The sequence below is a fragment of the Apteryx mantelli genome, chromosome 6 (assembly GCF_036417845.1).
Source record: "Apteryx mantelli isolate bAptMan1 chromosome 6, bAptMan1.hap1, whole genome shotgun sequence".
NCBI classification, from domain to species: Eukaryota; Metazoa; Chordata; class Aves; order Apterygiformes; family Apterygidae; genus Apteryx; species Apteryx mantelli.
The window spans coordinates 35,413,949-35,428,259 of record NC_089983.1 but is presented as its reverse complement, the minus strand read 5'-3'; the positions used below and the strand labels follow the sequence as shown (position 1 = coordinate 35,428,259).

Sequence of the window (14,311 nt, the reverse complement as noted above, 5' to 3'; positions counted from 1 at the left end):
GTGGAGTATAGCAGCTTCGGACTTAAGTGTTTAAAGCTTATAATCAAGCGTCAAGGTTAAACACTGCCACATCAGAAACGTACTATTATTATAAAAGCTCCTCCCTGTCTTTGCCTCTCTGTGCTTTAAGATATGATTTGCTCTCCATATGATAAATTAACTGACACTATGGCCTGACTATTCACACTGGATTTGGTTTAAGCCTGAATAAGATCTTTAGAACAAATTAGTTATGAAGATTTTATGTACTAAGAGCACTGGGTGGTAGATTCTTGCAAAAAAAAAAATCCAATTTGTATCAAATTCTGCTTTGTATAGATGTACTTGAGAATTACATTTATGTATGGGAAGGACACATTTTAAGAAATAAAAATAAGACAGTTAAAGATTAACTTTCAAATTTACTGCTCATATTTCAATTCATCAGTTCCCAGTTTCTCTTATTGAGTGTCTCAGAAGAAAAAGAGAACTTCAAAGTTGACTGTACATGTCCGTGTCAATTTTCTAATGTACAGATACAACAAAAAAGCCCTTGAGGAAATCTCACTTTAAATGTGTGAAAAAAAGCTTCCTGTATTTATAACTTCAAAACAATTGAAGCTTTTTCCTTCAGACAGGAATGTTTGTTGTCTTCAAGAAAGTTTCCTAGCAAACTGATATTGAATAAAATCCATTCACTCACAACTCAGTTATCTGTACGCACTCTTTCTGATTAGAAAATACAAAATGAAAGGTGTCTTACTGTGATTTTGATATTTCACAAAGATCTGTAAATCACTTTCTTCCTTGCTGAGACAAACATGTAGAGGTTTGGCACGTTGATGGCATAAAGATTTTGAATTTTTACAATACTGTTTTTTAGTATATTAAAACATTGGAAATGCCACAGCAGATTCAGATGTGTGAATGGTGGAATTTTGAGAACTAAATCCTGAGCTCTCTATCTTGACCTGAGCTGAAGATCAGGTCCTTATGCATTTAAATTAAGAATGTCAAAGACTTTCATAAGTCAGAAACTACAGAAAAATGTTTAGCTTCTGAAAGGCAGTTTAAACAGTACAAGTCCCTATTTCACTGAGGTGTCCTTTTGTGCTAGTTGTACTAGACCTGATATCTACAAACAAGGAAGAATGTCAGGCAACCATGAGACAGAGGAGTTCAGGATCCTGAGGAAGGAGCAAGACAAAAAGCAGGATCACAACCCTTGACTTCAGGAGAACAGACTTCAGCTTGTTAAGTGCTGCTTCGAAGAATCCCATGGGAGACAATCCTGGAGAGAAGAGGGATCCAGGAGAGCTGGCTGATTTTCAAGGATCATTTCCTCCAAATTTGAGAATGATCCATCCCAATAAGCAGAAAATCAAGCAAAGGTGGCAGGAGGCCTGCATGGGTGAACAAGGATCTGCTGACAAACCTCAGACATAAAAAGGAAGCATACAAAGAGTGGTAGCAGGGTCAGGTGACCCATCAGGAATACAGAGACACTGTCTGAGCATGTGGGGATGTGACTAGGGTAAATATGGGTCCACTGCTGAGTGGGGTAGGGGACCTGGTGACAAAGGACACAGAAAAGACTGAGGTACTGAATGCCTTCTTTGCCTAAGTCTTCAGTGGTAAGATTGGCCTTCAGGAATCACAAGCTCATGAGACCAGAGGGGAAGTCTGGAGCAAGAAAGGCTTAACCCTAGGTGGAAGAGAATCAGGTTAGAGAAAATTTAAATAAACTGGACATACACAAGTTCATGGGACCTGAGGGAATGCACTCATAAGTGCTGAGGGAGTTGGCTGATGTTGCAATGCCACCAGTCATCTTTGAAAGGTCATGGCACTTGGGAGAGGTTTCTGAGGACTGGAAGAAAGCAAATGTCACTCTTATCCTCAAGGAGGGCAAGAAGGAAGATGCAGGGAACTACAGGCTGGTCAGCCTCACATCGTTCTCTGAGAAGGTCATGGAGCAAATAATCCTAGAAACTGTTTCCAAACATATGAAGGGCAAGAAAGTGATTGGGAATGAACAGCATGAGTTTATGAAATCATGCCTGACCAACATGATAGCCTTCTACAATGAAATGACTGTCTCAGTGGATGAGGAGAAAGCAGCGGATATTGATTTTCTTGACTTTGCCAAGGCTTTTAACATGGTTTCCTTTAACATCCACATAGACAAATTGGTGAAATACAGGCTAGATAAATGGACAGTGAGGTGTACTGAAAACTGGCTGAACTGCCAGGCTCAGGTGGTTGTGATCAGTGACATGAAGTCTAGCTAGAGGACAGTCGCTGGTGGTATACCCCAAGGGCTAATACTGATACTGTTTAGCATCATCATTAATGACCTGGACGATGGGACAGAGTCCATCCTCAGCAAGTTTGCAGGTGATACAAGACTGAGAGGAGTGTCCAAATCTAACATTGGCAATTGCCAGTCATGTTGATAGTCAGTGTACTGGAGATGTTCTGTTGGCTTCAGAAGTCCCTTTCGTGCATATAGTTCAGTCAATGAACCACAGATATGGTGAACCCTAATTCTTTAGAGATTCTTTAGATGGGTTTGATGAGAAATCCTTTCACCCTTAAAACTAGCAGTAGAGTTTCATCTTTTAGAAGGTGAAAGGTTCTTGAGACTGATTACTTCTGCACTTTGGGATTGGTATCAGTGGAGCAGGTATTCTCTAGATGTAGAGAATATAGGAAAAGTGCCCCCATTAGGAACCTAAACAACCCAAAGACACTGTCCTTACAGATAAAATCTCACACCTCCTGATACATAAATAACAAATTTTTGCTAGTTTGAGTAAAAAATACCCTTCTTGGCAACGAGGTATCAAAATGTGCCTGATTCAGCTACTAATGAAAGGATGTTCAATTACAATAAACCTTGAAACATTTTGCATTTCTCAGTCGGGCTTCCACCTCTCTTGCATTTGGGAAGATCAGTTTGGCAAAGCAATAACACTGTGTAGCTGAGGCGGTCATCTCTAACTCCCAAATACATCTGCTGTAGGATAGCCTGGAGGCTCGTAAAGCGGAGAAACACAGATAGAAATCTTGTCAAAGGAGAGGGTGAACTGAGAGAAAAAAAAATACTATGAAGGTGCAGAAAAGCTGGATTTAGCTAGCAGTAGAAAACATACTGGTTTCTGAAACATACTGGACCAAAGAAGATACACTGCCGTAACTCCAATGATTTCATCAAGGGCTTGACCTCTCAGGTTTGGATCCAAGTTTGAAACTCCCAGCCTGTATACTGCTTCACCCAGTGTTTTAGCAGTGTTCATTTATAGAAAGGGTGGAAGTATCCTCTAACTCTGAGTAGCTTTTAAAATACGAATTAATTTCTGACCCCTCTCTGTTTTGAACCCAATTTGACCACCACAGTTTTGCAGTGGAAAGAAAAACATCTCTTCTAAGAAGCAGTCTCAAGCAGAGACTGCTTCTTTTTATGGGATTGACTTGTATATCTGTATCTACAAATGTAGGTCATGCCTGTGTCTGTCTGGCCTTTCTCTCCTTTTGCTTCTTTCTGATATTGTTTCTTAGATATCAAAAAATTGCTAGGACTGAGAAAAGCTCCCAATAGGCTATTTGGTTCAAATGTCTCTATGATTCCTCTACAGATATATGAGAAGACACTTCCAGATGTTAGAGTAATGTGAGCTTTTCCATTTCCTTTTAAATGTACCCTTAACAGATTTTGCTCCCAAAGATGTAGAAGACTGAGCTACAAACACACTTTATTTTTCAGAGGGTTTTCTGGTCCAATTCTGCAATCCCTCCAATCACATCTTTTGAAAACAGATTAGAATTCATGAGGGTAAGACAACACTTCTGCCTAAGCCGCAATACAGTTGATCAAAGAAAATAAGTCCTGTTTTGTTTAACCAACTGCAGATCCTTTTGGGAAGACAGATGAAAGGGAGCCTCTCACCAATGCAGTCAGAAGCGATTCAGCTGTGATTGGAGGTAACTGTTTTTAAAGATTACAGTTGAAACATAATTCTGTCAAGGCAGCCATCTAGGATACTTTATATCTGGGCCCCATAAAATCCTTTTTTAACTTTTTTTTCTTGTGTGTGTGATCTAATGTAGGTCTGGTATTTGCTGGATTTATTAGCATCATATTCTTATAAAGCTACCTAGATAGATAGGCACCTGCATTATGGACTAAGCCAATACTGGTGGCACATGGTGTTGGGTACTGTCCAAAAAAGGCATTATGGATATTGAAGAACCTAAAAGTTTTCTAAAAATACAAATAAAGTCTGAGACTGAGCTAAGCTGCAGTTGTTTTGCACACCATTCTGATAAGAGAAGTAGTATTCATATGTTCTTTATTTCTTGAGCTCTCTATTTGCAGGTTGGTACAGTGGAATTCACTAGATTACATGGAAGCACTTACTAGAGAAAGTTGTCCTTAAACCTTCATGTGTGGGTTTCATTTTTCTTTTTATCTCTGTCCATTTTACAGGATGTCCTGTAGGGAGCTGCTTTTGATAGTATCTAGAAGCTATAAACCAAAGTATACAAAGCTCATTCAAGGTTTCTAGAGATAACAAGGAAGAAAATGCAACAGAGCAGGAGGTTGTGCGAGCATAAAGATGTAGTTTTTAAAAGCTAATCACACTCACCCAACCTTACTTCCAGTGAAGGCAGAATTTGACTTGAATTAGAAGGTCAATTACATCAATGCTCACTGCTTTTTTAAGTCTCATCTGAAGTAACAATATAGAAATAGACACCATCAGGGAGGGCATAATGGAGGCAGCTAACGATGTACAGACTAAGAGGAATTGATGTATCGTAGCCACTAAGTGTTGTCCCCTGCTAATGTATTTCTGAGGTAATTGGTTTTTTAAATATATATATATTTTTTACCCTTTCTATCTTTCCTTTTTTGCTCGTCTTCTTCAGGTGTAATAGCAGTTGTGATCTTTATCATCTTTTGCATCATTGCCATCATGAGCAGATTCCTGTATCAGCACAAACAGGCACATCGAAGTAGTCAGACAAAGGAGAAGGAATACCCAGAAAACCTCGAGAGCTCCTTTAAAGCTGACATTGATTTGCAGAACACAGTGAGCGAATGCAAACGGGAATATTTCATTTGATGGACAATGCAATTTCTTCTTACTCTTTCTCCCCTACCATTCCTTCTTTACTTCCTTTCCTTCCTTTTATTCCCCTTCCTTTTTTATTTTCTTTTTTTAAAACCATTCATTTTTTGCTAACTTTTTTTTTTCATTTGGAGAAAGACCGCCCTGCACAGGAAACACTGACAACAGTCACGGTGCCTCATTCTCTGCACAAAAACCTGTCACAGTTTACTTCTGCAGCTCAAGAGACCTGTTATCCCACCCTACACAAAATAAGATCCACATACACACCTGGTTTCTTCTGTAAGTTCCTGGATGTTTCGAGTCCCTACTCCCCCCCGCCCCGGAGCATTTAATTCATCACTTTTACATTAGAGCTGGACTGTGTAAAATAGAGATAGAATAGCTGAATACATAGCTCTACAGATGCTGGGACAGGGTAGAGGGAAAGAATGAGACCAAAACACCTGGCTTATTTTACAGGCTCATTTACACCAATCATAAAGAACAAGCCAAATTCTCAAATGATATGAATTGATATAAATCCATTGATTTCAATGGCATAACATTAATTTATACCAATTGAGAAGCTGGTATGAGGTAAGGAAAAATAAAATAGTCATTTTCATTAAGATCCTTCCCCCACCCTCCTGTCCTTTTACTGTAACTTTTAGGCTTACAATATTTTTCCAACAGGATATGTATCAACAACAAAATGTCATTCCTGTGCACCTCTTTCACTTCCATCTCATAAGGCTGGCTATGTAGACCCAACATACTCTAGCGTAACTCTAGCTGAAGCATGGAAAATAGTAGCTTGAATCTCCAAGGGTTTTAGGAAGTTGCTAGGACTTAGGTGCTCTATATTTGTCTGAAATGTTAGAAATACAGCATATACCCATTCATGTCATATGGAGGATTATCATGCACTGAGGTTAAGCACTTTTGCCACTGTGACAATGAAAAAAAATATATACGCAAGAAAAAGAAAAATAGTTTCATCTTAAACAAAAAAAGAAAGAAAAAACCCAACTGCTCAAAAAAACCTGCATAAAAGATGGAGTGGTATTTCCTGTTTGTAGAAATTGGAATATCCAAAGCTAAATATAGAGAGGTCTAATGTGACATGTAAAAATGGTTAACATTTAATCAACCAAGAACATTAAGGAAACCCATTAAAAACACACACATACACACACTCTCTCTCTCTCTCTCCGCTTTCAATTAATCTTCTCTCCTGTTTTTCCAAGTCTTCTCTCCTTTCCTGTTTGGGAGCCAATACTAAAGACCTGAATCCTGCCCATTTTACTTGCGCTGCATGGTTGCAGAGTGAGGCTGAAAAATCTTCCTTTCATTCACACACAGTTGTAAGACAAGGAATTAGTAAGACCCTCAAGAGTGAGGTTTATCACACCCCACCTGTATTTGTATGACATACTCCCTTCACAGGGCTGCTGAAGAGTACTTAGAGTTTGCTGTCAGGCTTGCAGGTTTCTTTTTGGAGTTGAATCGTATAATCCAACAGCTAAGAAAAAAAAAAGGTTTCCTATTGTTTGCAGTACCCTTTGGATGAGAATTAATGCAAGAGAATTAATTGTACAGCTGAATCTTTTTTTTGCCACCTACACCATTCTGGAGTCATCCTGGGGTCTGCACATGCTGATTCTTTTCACTTAGATTAAAATCAAAGAATCACAGTATGAGGCAATAATCAACAGCCCACTATCGGTGAGAATACACATGCAGCAGGTACTGGTTTTCCAGGACATGCATTAATCGCAAAGGTGTGTAGCTGGTTATTTTTTGATGGGAAGAGGGGATAGACAAGGAAGAATAAACAAATGACAGTTTGGAAATGGTGATTCTTTAACACTTCTGTTGGCAGACAGATGAGAGAAGTAGAGTCTGGTGAAGCCTATAAAGCAATCTGGAAATTATATCACTCTTAGTATGAGGAGGAATATATACCAGTGAGGCCAGCCCAATATCCATCAGCCTAATCAAGCCATGGCCCTTCTGCCACATTCCCACTCTTTGCATGATGTATGATTATTTGAGTGTTTCTGCATGATGAGATGTGTAACGATGGGCTCATTAGCTGCATTCCTTTTACATTGCTTTGTCTTTTGCAGTGAGATCCTGGCATAGGAATTCTCTTCTCTCCCTCCTTCCTTACCTCAGATAAAGCTGCCTTGTTTTGCATGATGGGGAGGGGAGGAATAAGTAAGCCCATGGGCTCCTTCCTTTGCCCGTGTTTGAGTCATTTTGCTCGAAACGCCTTCCATATGAGGCAGCCTTGAAGCCCTAATATACTTAATCAGCCTGAAGAAAAATGGAATAGGAAGGAGGTGAAAACCCACATTTTATACAGCTATGTTTTTCTTCCCCCAGTATTGTCATGTATTATTCTCTGGCCAAACTGTCAGATGCAAATCATCCTTCTACTTTGCTACATGTTAATTTCTCAGAATAAAGTACTGGGAAATGCAACTATAAAGCCAAAAGCAGCTCCAATAATGGAGTTGCTGGAAAAGGGAGATCAAGCAATGAAGCAGAGTCCTCTCGTGTCCAGGGACTGAATTGCTTTCTGCCATCCTAGGACCTGAGTGTGCAAGATGCTGAGCTTTCTGTGGGAGGATCAGGTTGTCATCACCTAATGTAGATATCAGAGTGTTGCTGCAGACATTTCAGATACATCTCTGTGGAAATGTGATGTTGAGACATAGTTGAGCACACTCATTCATGCAGAGGTGATGTTGTTTCCCAGGTAACTAGCTTTCAGTCTCTGATCTGATCTAGACTTTTAGATGGTCCTAGGTCTAACGTATCCAAAAAGTTTTAGAATATTTGAAGCTCTAATGGAAGTAGCCACTGGTTAAGATGATTTGAAAGTCAGGCCAAGGAGCTGTTGGTCCACATCAGGAAGAAAGCACAGCTCAAGGTATTCCTGGGGCTCTGCATCCTGCATCCATCAACATTTTCTCTCAAAATCCTCATGACAGGGTTAAACTGCCCATTCCCATGCAAACTGGTAAAGCAAAAGCAGTGAAGAAGGATCAGCACTCAGTGGCTCAGTCCTGGGCTAGAGAGAAAGTGTAAGTAGCATGTAACATAGCCCTGACCTGCCAAAACAGTGTAAGTTGTTTTATTTATTTATTTTTCTTTATATTCACTAAACATAGTCCAGGCTGGTAAAACTTCTTGAAAATTCAGCTATCTTGGTGCACACCTGTAAAAAGAAAAAACTGCACATACATAAATGCATGCATTAGTATACAGAAACACATGCATCTATACCTATGGATATAATGAGATGTGACTAAATATAAGCTACATAGTTGGTCAAATGGACACATTTATATGGACATGCCATTTAAAATCCTATCTTCTAAATCAGGATGTTATATTCTTCTAATTAAAAAGGAGCAAAAAGCAGCAAATAAGCTGCCTAGGAAGCAGAATACAATGGATTAACTACATGAAGCAAATCCTAATACTAGCTCCTTTTTTTTTCTTTTTTTTTGTTTACAATGTTTTCTTTAGTAAAGGCATTATCTGGTTTACTTTGGTACCAGTTAAAGGTAATTAAAAATAGATTTTTAAAAAAAGAGAAGAGATGCAATTTTGCAAAAATCTTCCAATGTTAATATTTCCTTTCATTTTCCACAATTTAAATTAGACCTATTTTTCCAGCTATTGCAAACCACTTATAATATTTTTATTAAAATTGCTCTTTAAATGGGGGTGGGAGGTGTTCTCTGCTTTCTTTTTCTTTTAGCTATCATTTTAGAAAACATTTTTCAGTAAACATGGGGAATAATAATTTTAATATATACAAATGTCTCGGGATTTTTTAAATGGAAAACCTGAGTGTATCAAAGAATTGTTTGGAGGCTTTTTCTTTTCCTTCTCCCACAAAAGTTTCATTAAAAAAAGGAGGCTGGTAGAAAGATGCCAAGTCTTTCCTTCTCCTGGTGATATGGTATGAATCCTCTGAATGTTATTATTGCTAGGCAGGGATTTGTATCCAATTATTCATCCAATTTGTATCCAATTATTATCAACTTTTTAGTCACTTAGATATGGATTTAGGCACTGCAAATTCCCATTATCCAAAAAAGGATTAGCCAGTAAAGGGCACACTTATATTTAGTCGTGCGAAGTTTGAGTTGGGTGCCTGGAAGGACAGAGTATCTCGATGTCTGGCTTCTATAGAAAACAAATGAAGACTGCCCGTCAGAAACCTAAATCCTACTGACCTTCAAGGAGAGGCTGCCACATGACTAAGGTCTGGGCTTTCAAAGGAATTAAGTCTCCTGAGGATATGAGTCAATGCTGAAGTGGCTAAACAAGATGAGCACTTGTTTCAAATTAGTCACAATTGGAGTTTGGCTTCTGCGTTGCTGTGGAATGCTTCAGGATCCTACGAGGCACCTAAATACCTTTGAGAACGGAGTCCCACATCTCTCTTGAAAATAAGACATTGATCCTAAGTCACCTATATAACTTACAGTATTTCAGCTGCCCTTATTTACTTACTGGCGTAAAGGCAGTGTGAGTGTTTTGAGTAAATTTTTAACATGTACACTTTTTTCTTTCTTTTCTTGTTCTTGCTGTGGTACAGTACTTACAATGTGTCCACAATGAATACAAAGCCAAACAAAAGGCAGGTTCTTAACTCACGTTGGCTAAACCAGGATTCTCATTTAGGCGAAAGTAAATGTGAAAACAAGCCATGTAGAGTCTTACTTTATAAGATTGTTTTCAATCTTGAGATTCCCCTGTCATTTTACTTACTACTAGCTGAAATTCAAACATGAGATGTTTTGTCTCTGCTTTACTTTAACCTGGTCTAGCCAGAATTAACCGTAAAGATGCATCTTTCTCTCCATTGATCATAGAGACAGGGTAGACACCTAGCGATAGATCAACTACTTAGAGCAGAGTCTGCCTAAATGGAAGCAGATCACACTACTCAGGCAGCTCCAGCAGGCACATCTGCACAGGGCTTACGGGAGACCTGTTCCTTTATGAGGTGCCGGCTGGGATCGGGGCAGGAAACGTTTCTGCATCTAACATTACTATAGGTGTCTCTGCTTAGGAAATTTGTGTCTACTTTTAGGTGAATACATGAAAATGAGGTGACCAGTCACCCAGCTGAGTCAGTGGACATCTAGAAGGTAATTTGTGGAGCTTAGAGAGGAGAGATATTCATCTATTTTAGAGTGAGATGAATCATTTTCCAGGAGCCATTCATTGGCTGTTGTGGGAGTTTTGACAAATAGTGGACAGGTATATGTAGATTTCATAATCTAAAACTAAATTGAACCCATAAGACACCTTTCCACCTCTAGGTGTCTGGTGCCATTTGAGATGAATCTCTGCAGGTCCCATAAGGATGCCAGTCTCCTGCCTGTCATGTCTCATATCTGCTAGCTCCAAGCAGATATGTCTGATACCTGTCAGCATTTCAAATTACAGTAAATGCCTGTCCAGAACTTCTAACTTCTAAATGAGATGAATCCTTGAAAAATCTCATCTTCAGAACAAAATCAGCCTTCCCTTGCATCAGTGTAAACAGATGGTGAATCAGCTGAAGTGAGTCCTTCACCCTGGATTAAGAGAGACTAACAGGAGGCAGGATTTGACCCCTCCACCATCTCATGCCATTGTTGTTTGTTGTCTTCACCTACACAAAGCTTACACCGAAGAAGACCAGTTTCGAGTATTGTTCTGTACTACCAGCTTTTCACAGACACAAAAGATCTTTTTTGTTTTTTTGTCAGAAAACAACACTTTGTAAAAGACTTGAGCAAAAGCTGAGACCTTGTGAGGCTCTCTAAAACAAGTGCTTTTTCAAAGCTTTCATGCAGTTTTTCAGTACCTTCTTATCAAGCGAGCAAAGCAATACAGTTACTTTCCTGCCAAACCATGGGCCTTATCCAGCTTCTTCTGAGGTTGGTGGGAGGTCTCTTGGTTAACTGCTGTTAGAGTTGCGCCATGCCCTTTGGATTTTTGGAGGTTTTCTTGACAAGTTAATATCCCAGCCATACAGCTTCAAAGCATGATCTGCTTCTTTCAGTTCTGAACTTTGCTGTGCTTCCTTTTTTAATTAAAAGTTTTCCACATCCCCTTTCGGTGTGGGCGGCCCCCTCCTCTGTGCTCCTTTTGTACAAGAAACTTTTAAACACACTCTTCTTTTGGGTCTGAAATAGCATTTTTCTTTGTTGTTTATTTTGAGCCATGCCTATAGCAGTTTGGATATTTCTATGTATTGGTACTTATTTTTGTGATCTTTTGCACTAAGTTACTCTGCCGAAAACAAAAACTGGGGGAAAAAAGCACACTTTCTAGTGAACTATTGTAATTTGTAAGCTCGTCATTTGTTGTTGTTATGTACTGAGTCTACAAGCCAAGCTAAAGGAGGATTAAGGCAACAATTGGTGTTGACATTGTCACTCATACCTAGTTCACCTCTATTTTCTTTTTCTTTCCTTTTTTCTTTAGCATGTGGGGATATTGAATTGGTGGTAGGAGACAGAAGAATTTGTGGCATGATTCTTACTAAGGTTATGTTTTTTCTCCTGGCAGTCACAGAAACCAGAAATTTGAAGAAATTACATGATTCTCGAAATAGCCTCTTGTTCAGTCAGAAGGGAAACTGCACTCCACTGTGGAGATGTCTCCTAGGGATGGAGACCTGTAGGGGAGAGTGGGGACATGAACTCTCCAAATTACAATTCTGATGAGGCAGTGCAGTGCAGGAGGGAAATGCACTCAGTAAGGTTATGGTTTAGCTGTTGGAAACCATGCATGGTAACCTTCACATGGATATAAGGGTTTGGAATCTTTTTCCACTATTCTATTTTGCCATGAAACTGATTAATAATTAGCCTGCAAAAATTAAGCATCAGTTCTCCTGATGACCCGCAAAGTATCAGAGATGTGCTTCAAACGTGGAAGAGGATTTCAAATATCTGGCTGATATTAATCAGAATCTCTCCAGTGAAATAACTGGTTACCTCAAAGAAGAATTTGGGACTATATCCCTCAAAACAATCTTACCATTTAATCAAGTGTTGCGTACAACAGGTGATCCAAAGAATGGCATTTGCTTAGAGATTCTCCTCCCGCTATTCTCGCACTTACTTAAGGTGCTTGTGGCAGCCTTTCTCTAGTTCTACTGCTATTTGCATCCCAAAGCCATTTGCTTCTTGGTGTGCCAGTCATAACTCTCTTTCTGGAGTTCAGTCACACAACCCTAAAGAGAGTCCATCTGATATAACTTCTGCATGGGAAATTATTTACTCACTTTTGCATGCCAAGGCCCTTTACACTTTCTTCTTGCATCATTTAGGCAAATTCTTTTCTGACGTGCTTTGTCATTGCAGCCAATGCTGAGCATATCTATCATTTAAGAAAAAACTTACCACTTGTGAGGTAAAGCTTAGATACAGCCAGTCACAACCTCACATCCAGCTCACAAAACAGGAGTATGCAGACACCTAAGCCCACTCCATGAACCTTCAGACAGAGGGTAGAAGAGCAAGCAGGTATGTTTATTCAGGCATCCAGCCTTAAAAATTTCTGCTCTGTGAGTTTTGCAAATGAAATCTTTAATATAGTCTGTTTTTACATGATAGCAAGAGGCTAAACATCGTAATACATGACCTGCTTTGAAACCCACTTTGTGAAACAAGCAGAGCCAGCTTCAGGCCTGGCTGTAATCCTGTTGAGGTCAATGTAGATACAGATGAATTTAGCCTCAGACTGCCCTAGGCAAGGGCAGTGATGATCTTCTGCAAACTGAGCCTGACATATATGAATTCAAGTCAGGACCTTATATTCGTCATCCCCTACTGCTGTCAACAAGAGTTGCATTCACTGCAATTATATGTGTCTTCTAGCAAAACTATGGATAAAATTCAGGATAAGGCAATGAACTTCAGCTCCATGTAAGTCTGTTACATGGCTTAAATCACCTTCAGGACTTCTTGGAAATATGTGTAGGGGGAAGGGTGGTCTGTTACCAACCAACCTGGGAGCCTACTCACTGACTTTAAGAGGATTTTATGAGATTTTAATGTAATCTAACTCTGGGTGGACTGTGGTGAAATGTATCCTATTTGAAAAATGAAGGTACTGTAATGGGAAGAAAAAAATAAAAGAGCAGCCATACAAGCTGAAAACTGAGATTAATACTTAAAAAAAAATTGGCCCTTTCCAGAAAAGTACCCTTCATCATTCATTTTACTTTGTTCTACTCAAATTATATTAAGTATATCTCTCAGAACACTTCATTTCAATAGCAAAACAATCAAAATACTTTTTTTTTTTCCTTGTAATAGTCCATCCAAGGGTAATGCAAGAGTCTCTCAGTTACAGTAAAAAGCAAAATGGAGATTTAGATTATTCCCCTTTCACTGTCTGGTTTTCTAAAGGGAACTCCACAGGACGTTGCCTCAGTCCAAGTCAGTTTTGTAGACAATGTAACGTCTTAATACACTGTATGGGGATTGGGAAAAAAAATTAGCCTTAGCTTCTTTTGTTTTCTATGGTTACTGTTGTACAGAAGAAAGACTTAAACTGTAAATAATGTATATTTAATAAAAAGAGACTTTTGTATGATTTTGTGTGGAAGACAAATGCCTCCTGTTGTGTTTTTATTTTATTTTATAGCTAAATGGACATTACAAATGGTAATTACAGAAAAACTAATTTTCAGGCTTTTACATGTTAACCCTTAGCCAACAGATCTCACTGGATGTTAATAAAAACTGAAGTGCCCATAACCTGTATTTATTGATTTCAGCAATTGTTAAAAGTGCTGTTAAAGGAGATCTGATCATCGTCCCACATCGCTGACATTACCGATTAATGCTGGTTTGCAGCACCTACTCCGGAGTGCGTAAGGGCACGGATGTCTCCTGGTTAAAAGTCACATCTGGAGATGTGCTTTAGTTCTGACTACAAAACATGCCCAGTGATAGCTTTCCGGGCACACACACACGCAACCTCTCCCCTGTGTGTAAGCGCAGAGGTGTGCCTCGCTGTGTCCGCCTGTTTGATCTCACACAACAGCCACAACTTCTGGCGTTCACAGGGTTTTGCACTTGCACGCCGTCGTCATCGCACACATCTCTAGGGTGGTAAGTCGGAGCTGGCTCGATCTCAGTGCTTCTGCCTTGGCATTAGTCTTTCAGTCTCACTGCTTTGGG

The 14,311-nt window shown here is 39.3% G+C and overlaps 1 protein-coding gene across 1 annotated transcript in view; it reads left to right on the top strand.

Annotated features, from left to right (window-relative positions):
• CNTNAP5 (contactin associated protein family member 5) overlaps positions 1 to 5,146 on the top strand; it is a 211,046-nt gene extending 205,900 nt beyond the window's left edge. Inside the window, exons 21-22 of the mRNA XM_067298578.1 lie at positions 3,892 to 3,963; positions 4,912 to 5,146. Of these exons, the coding sequence (XP_067154679.1) occupies positions 3,892 to 3,963; positions 4,912 to 5,108 (269 nt within the window). The 3' untranslated portion in view covers positions 5,109 to 5,146. The remainder of the gene's footprint in view (positions 1 to 3,891; positions 3,964 to 4,911) is intronic.
• The last annotated feature ends 9,165 nt before the right edge of the window (positions 5,147 to 14,311 follow it).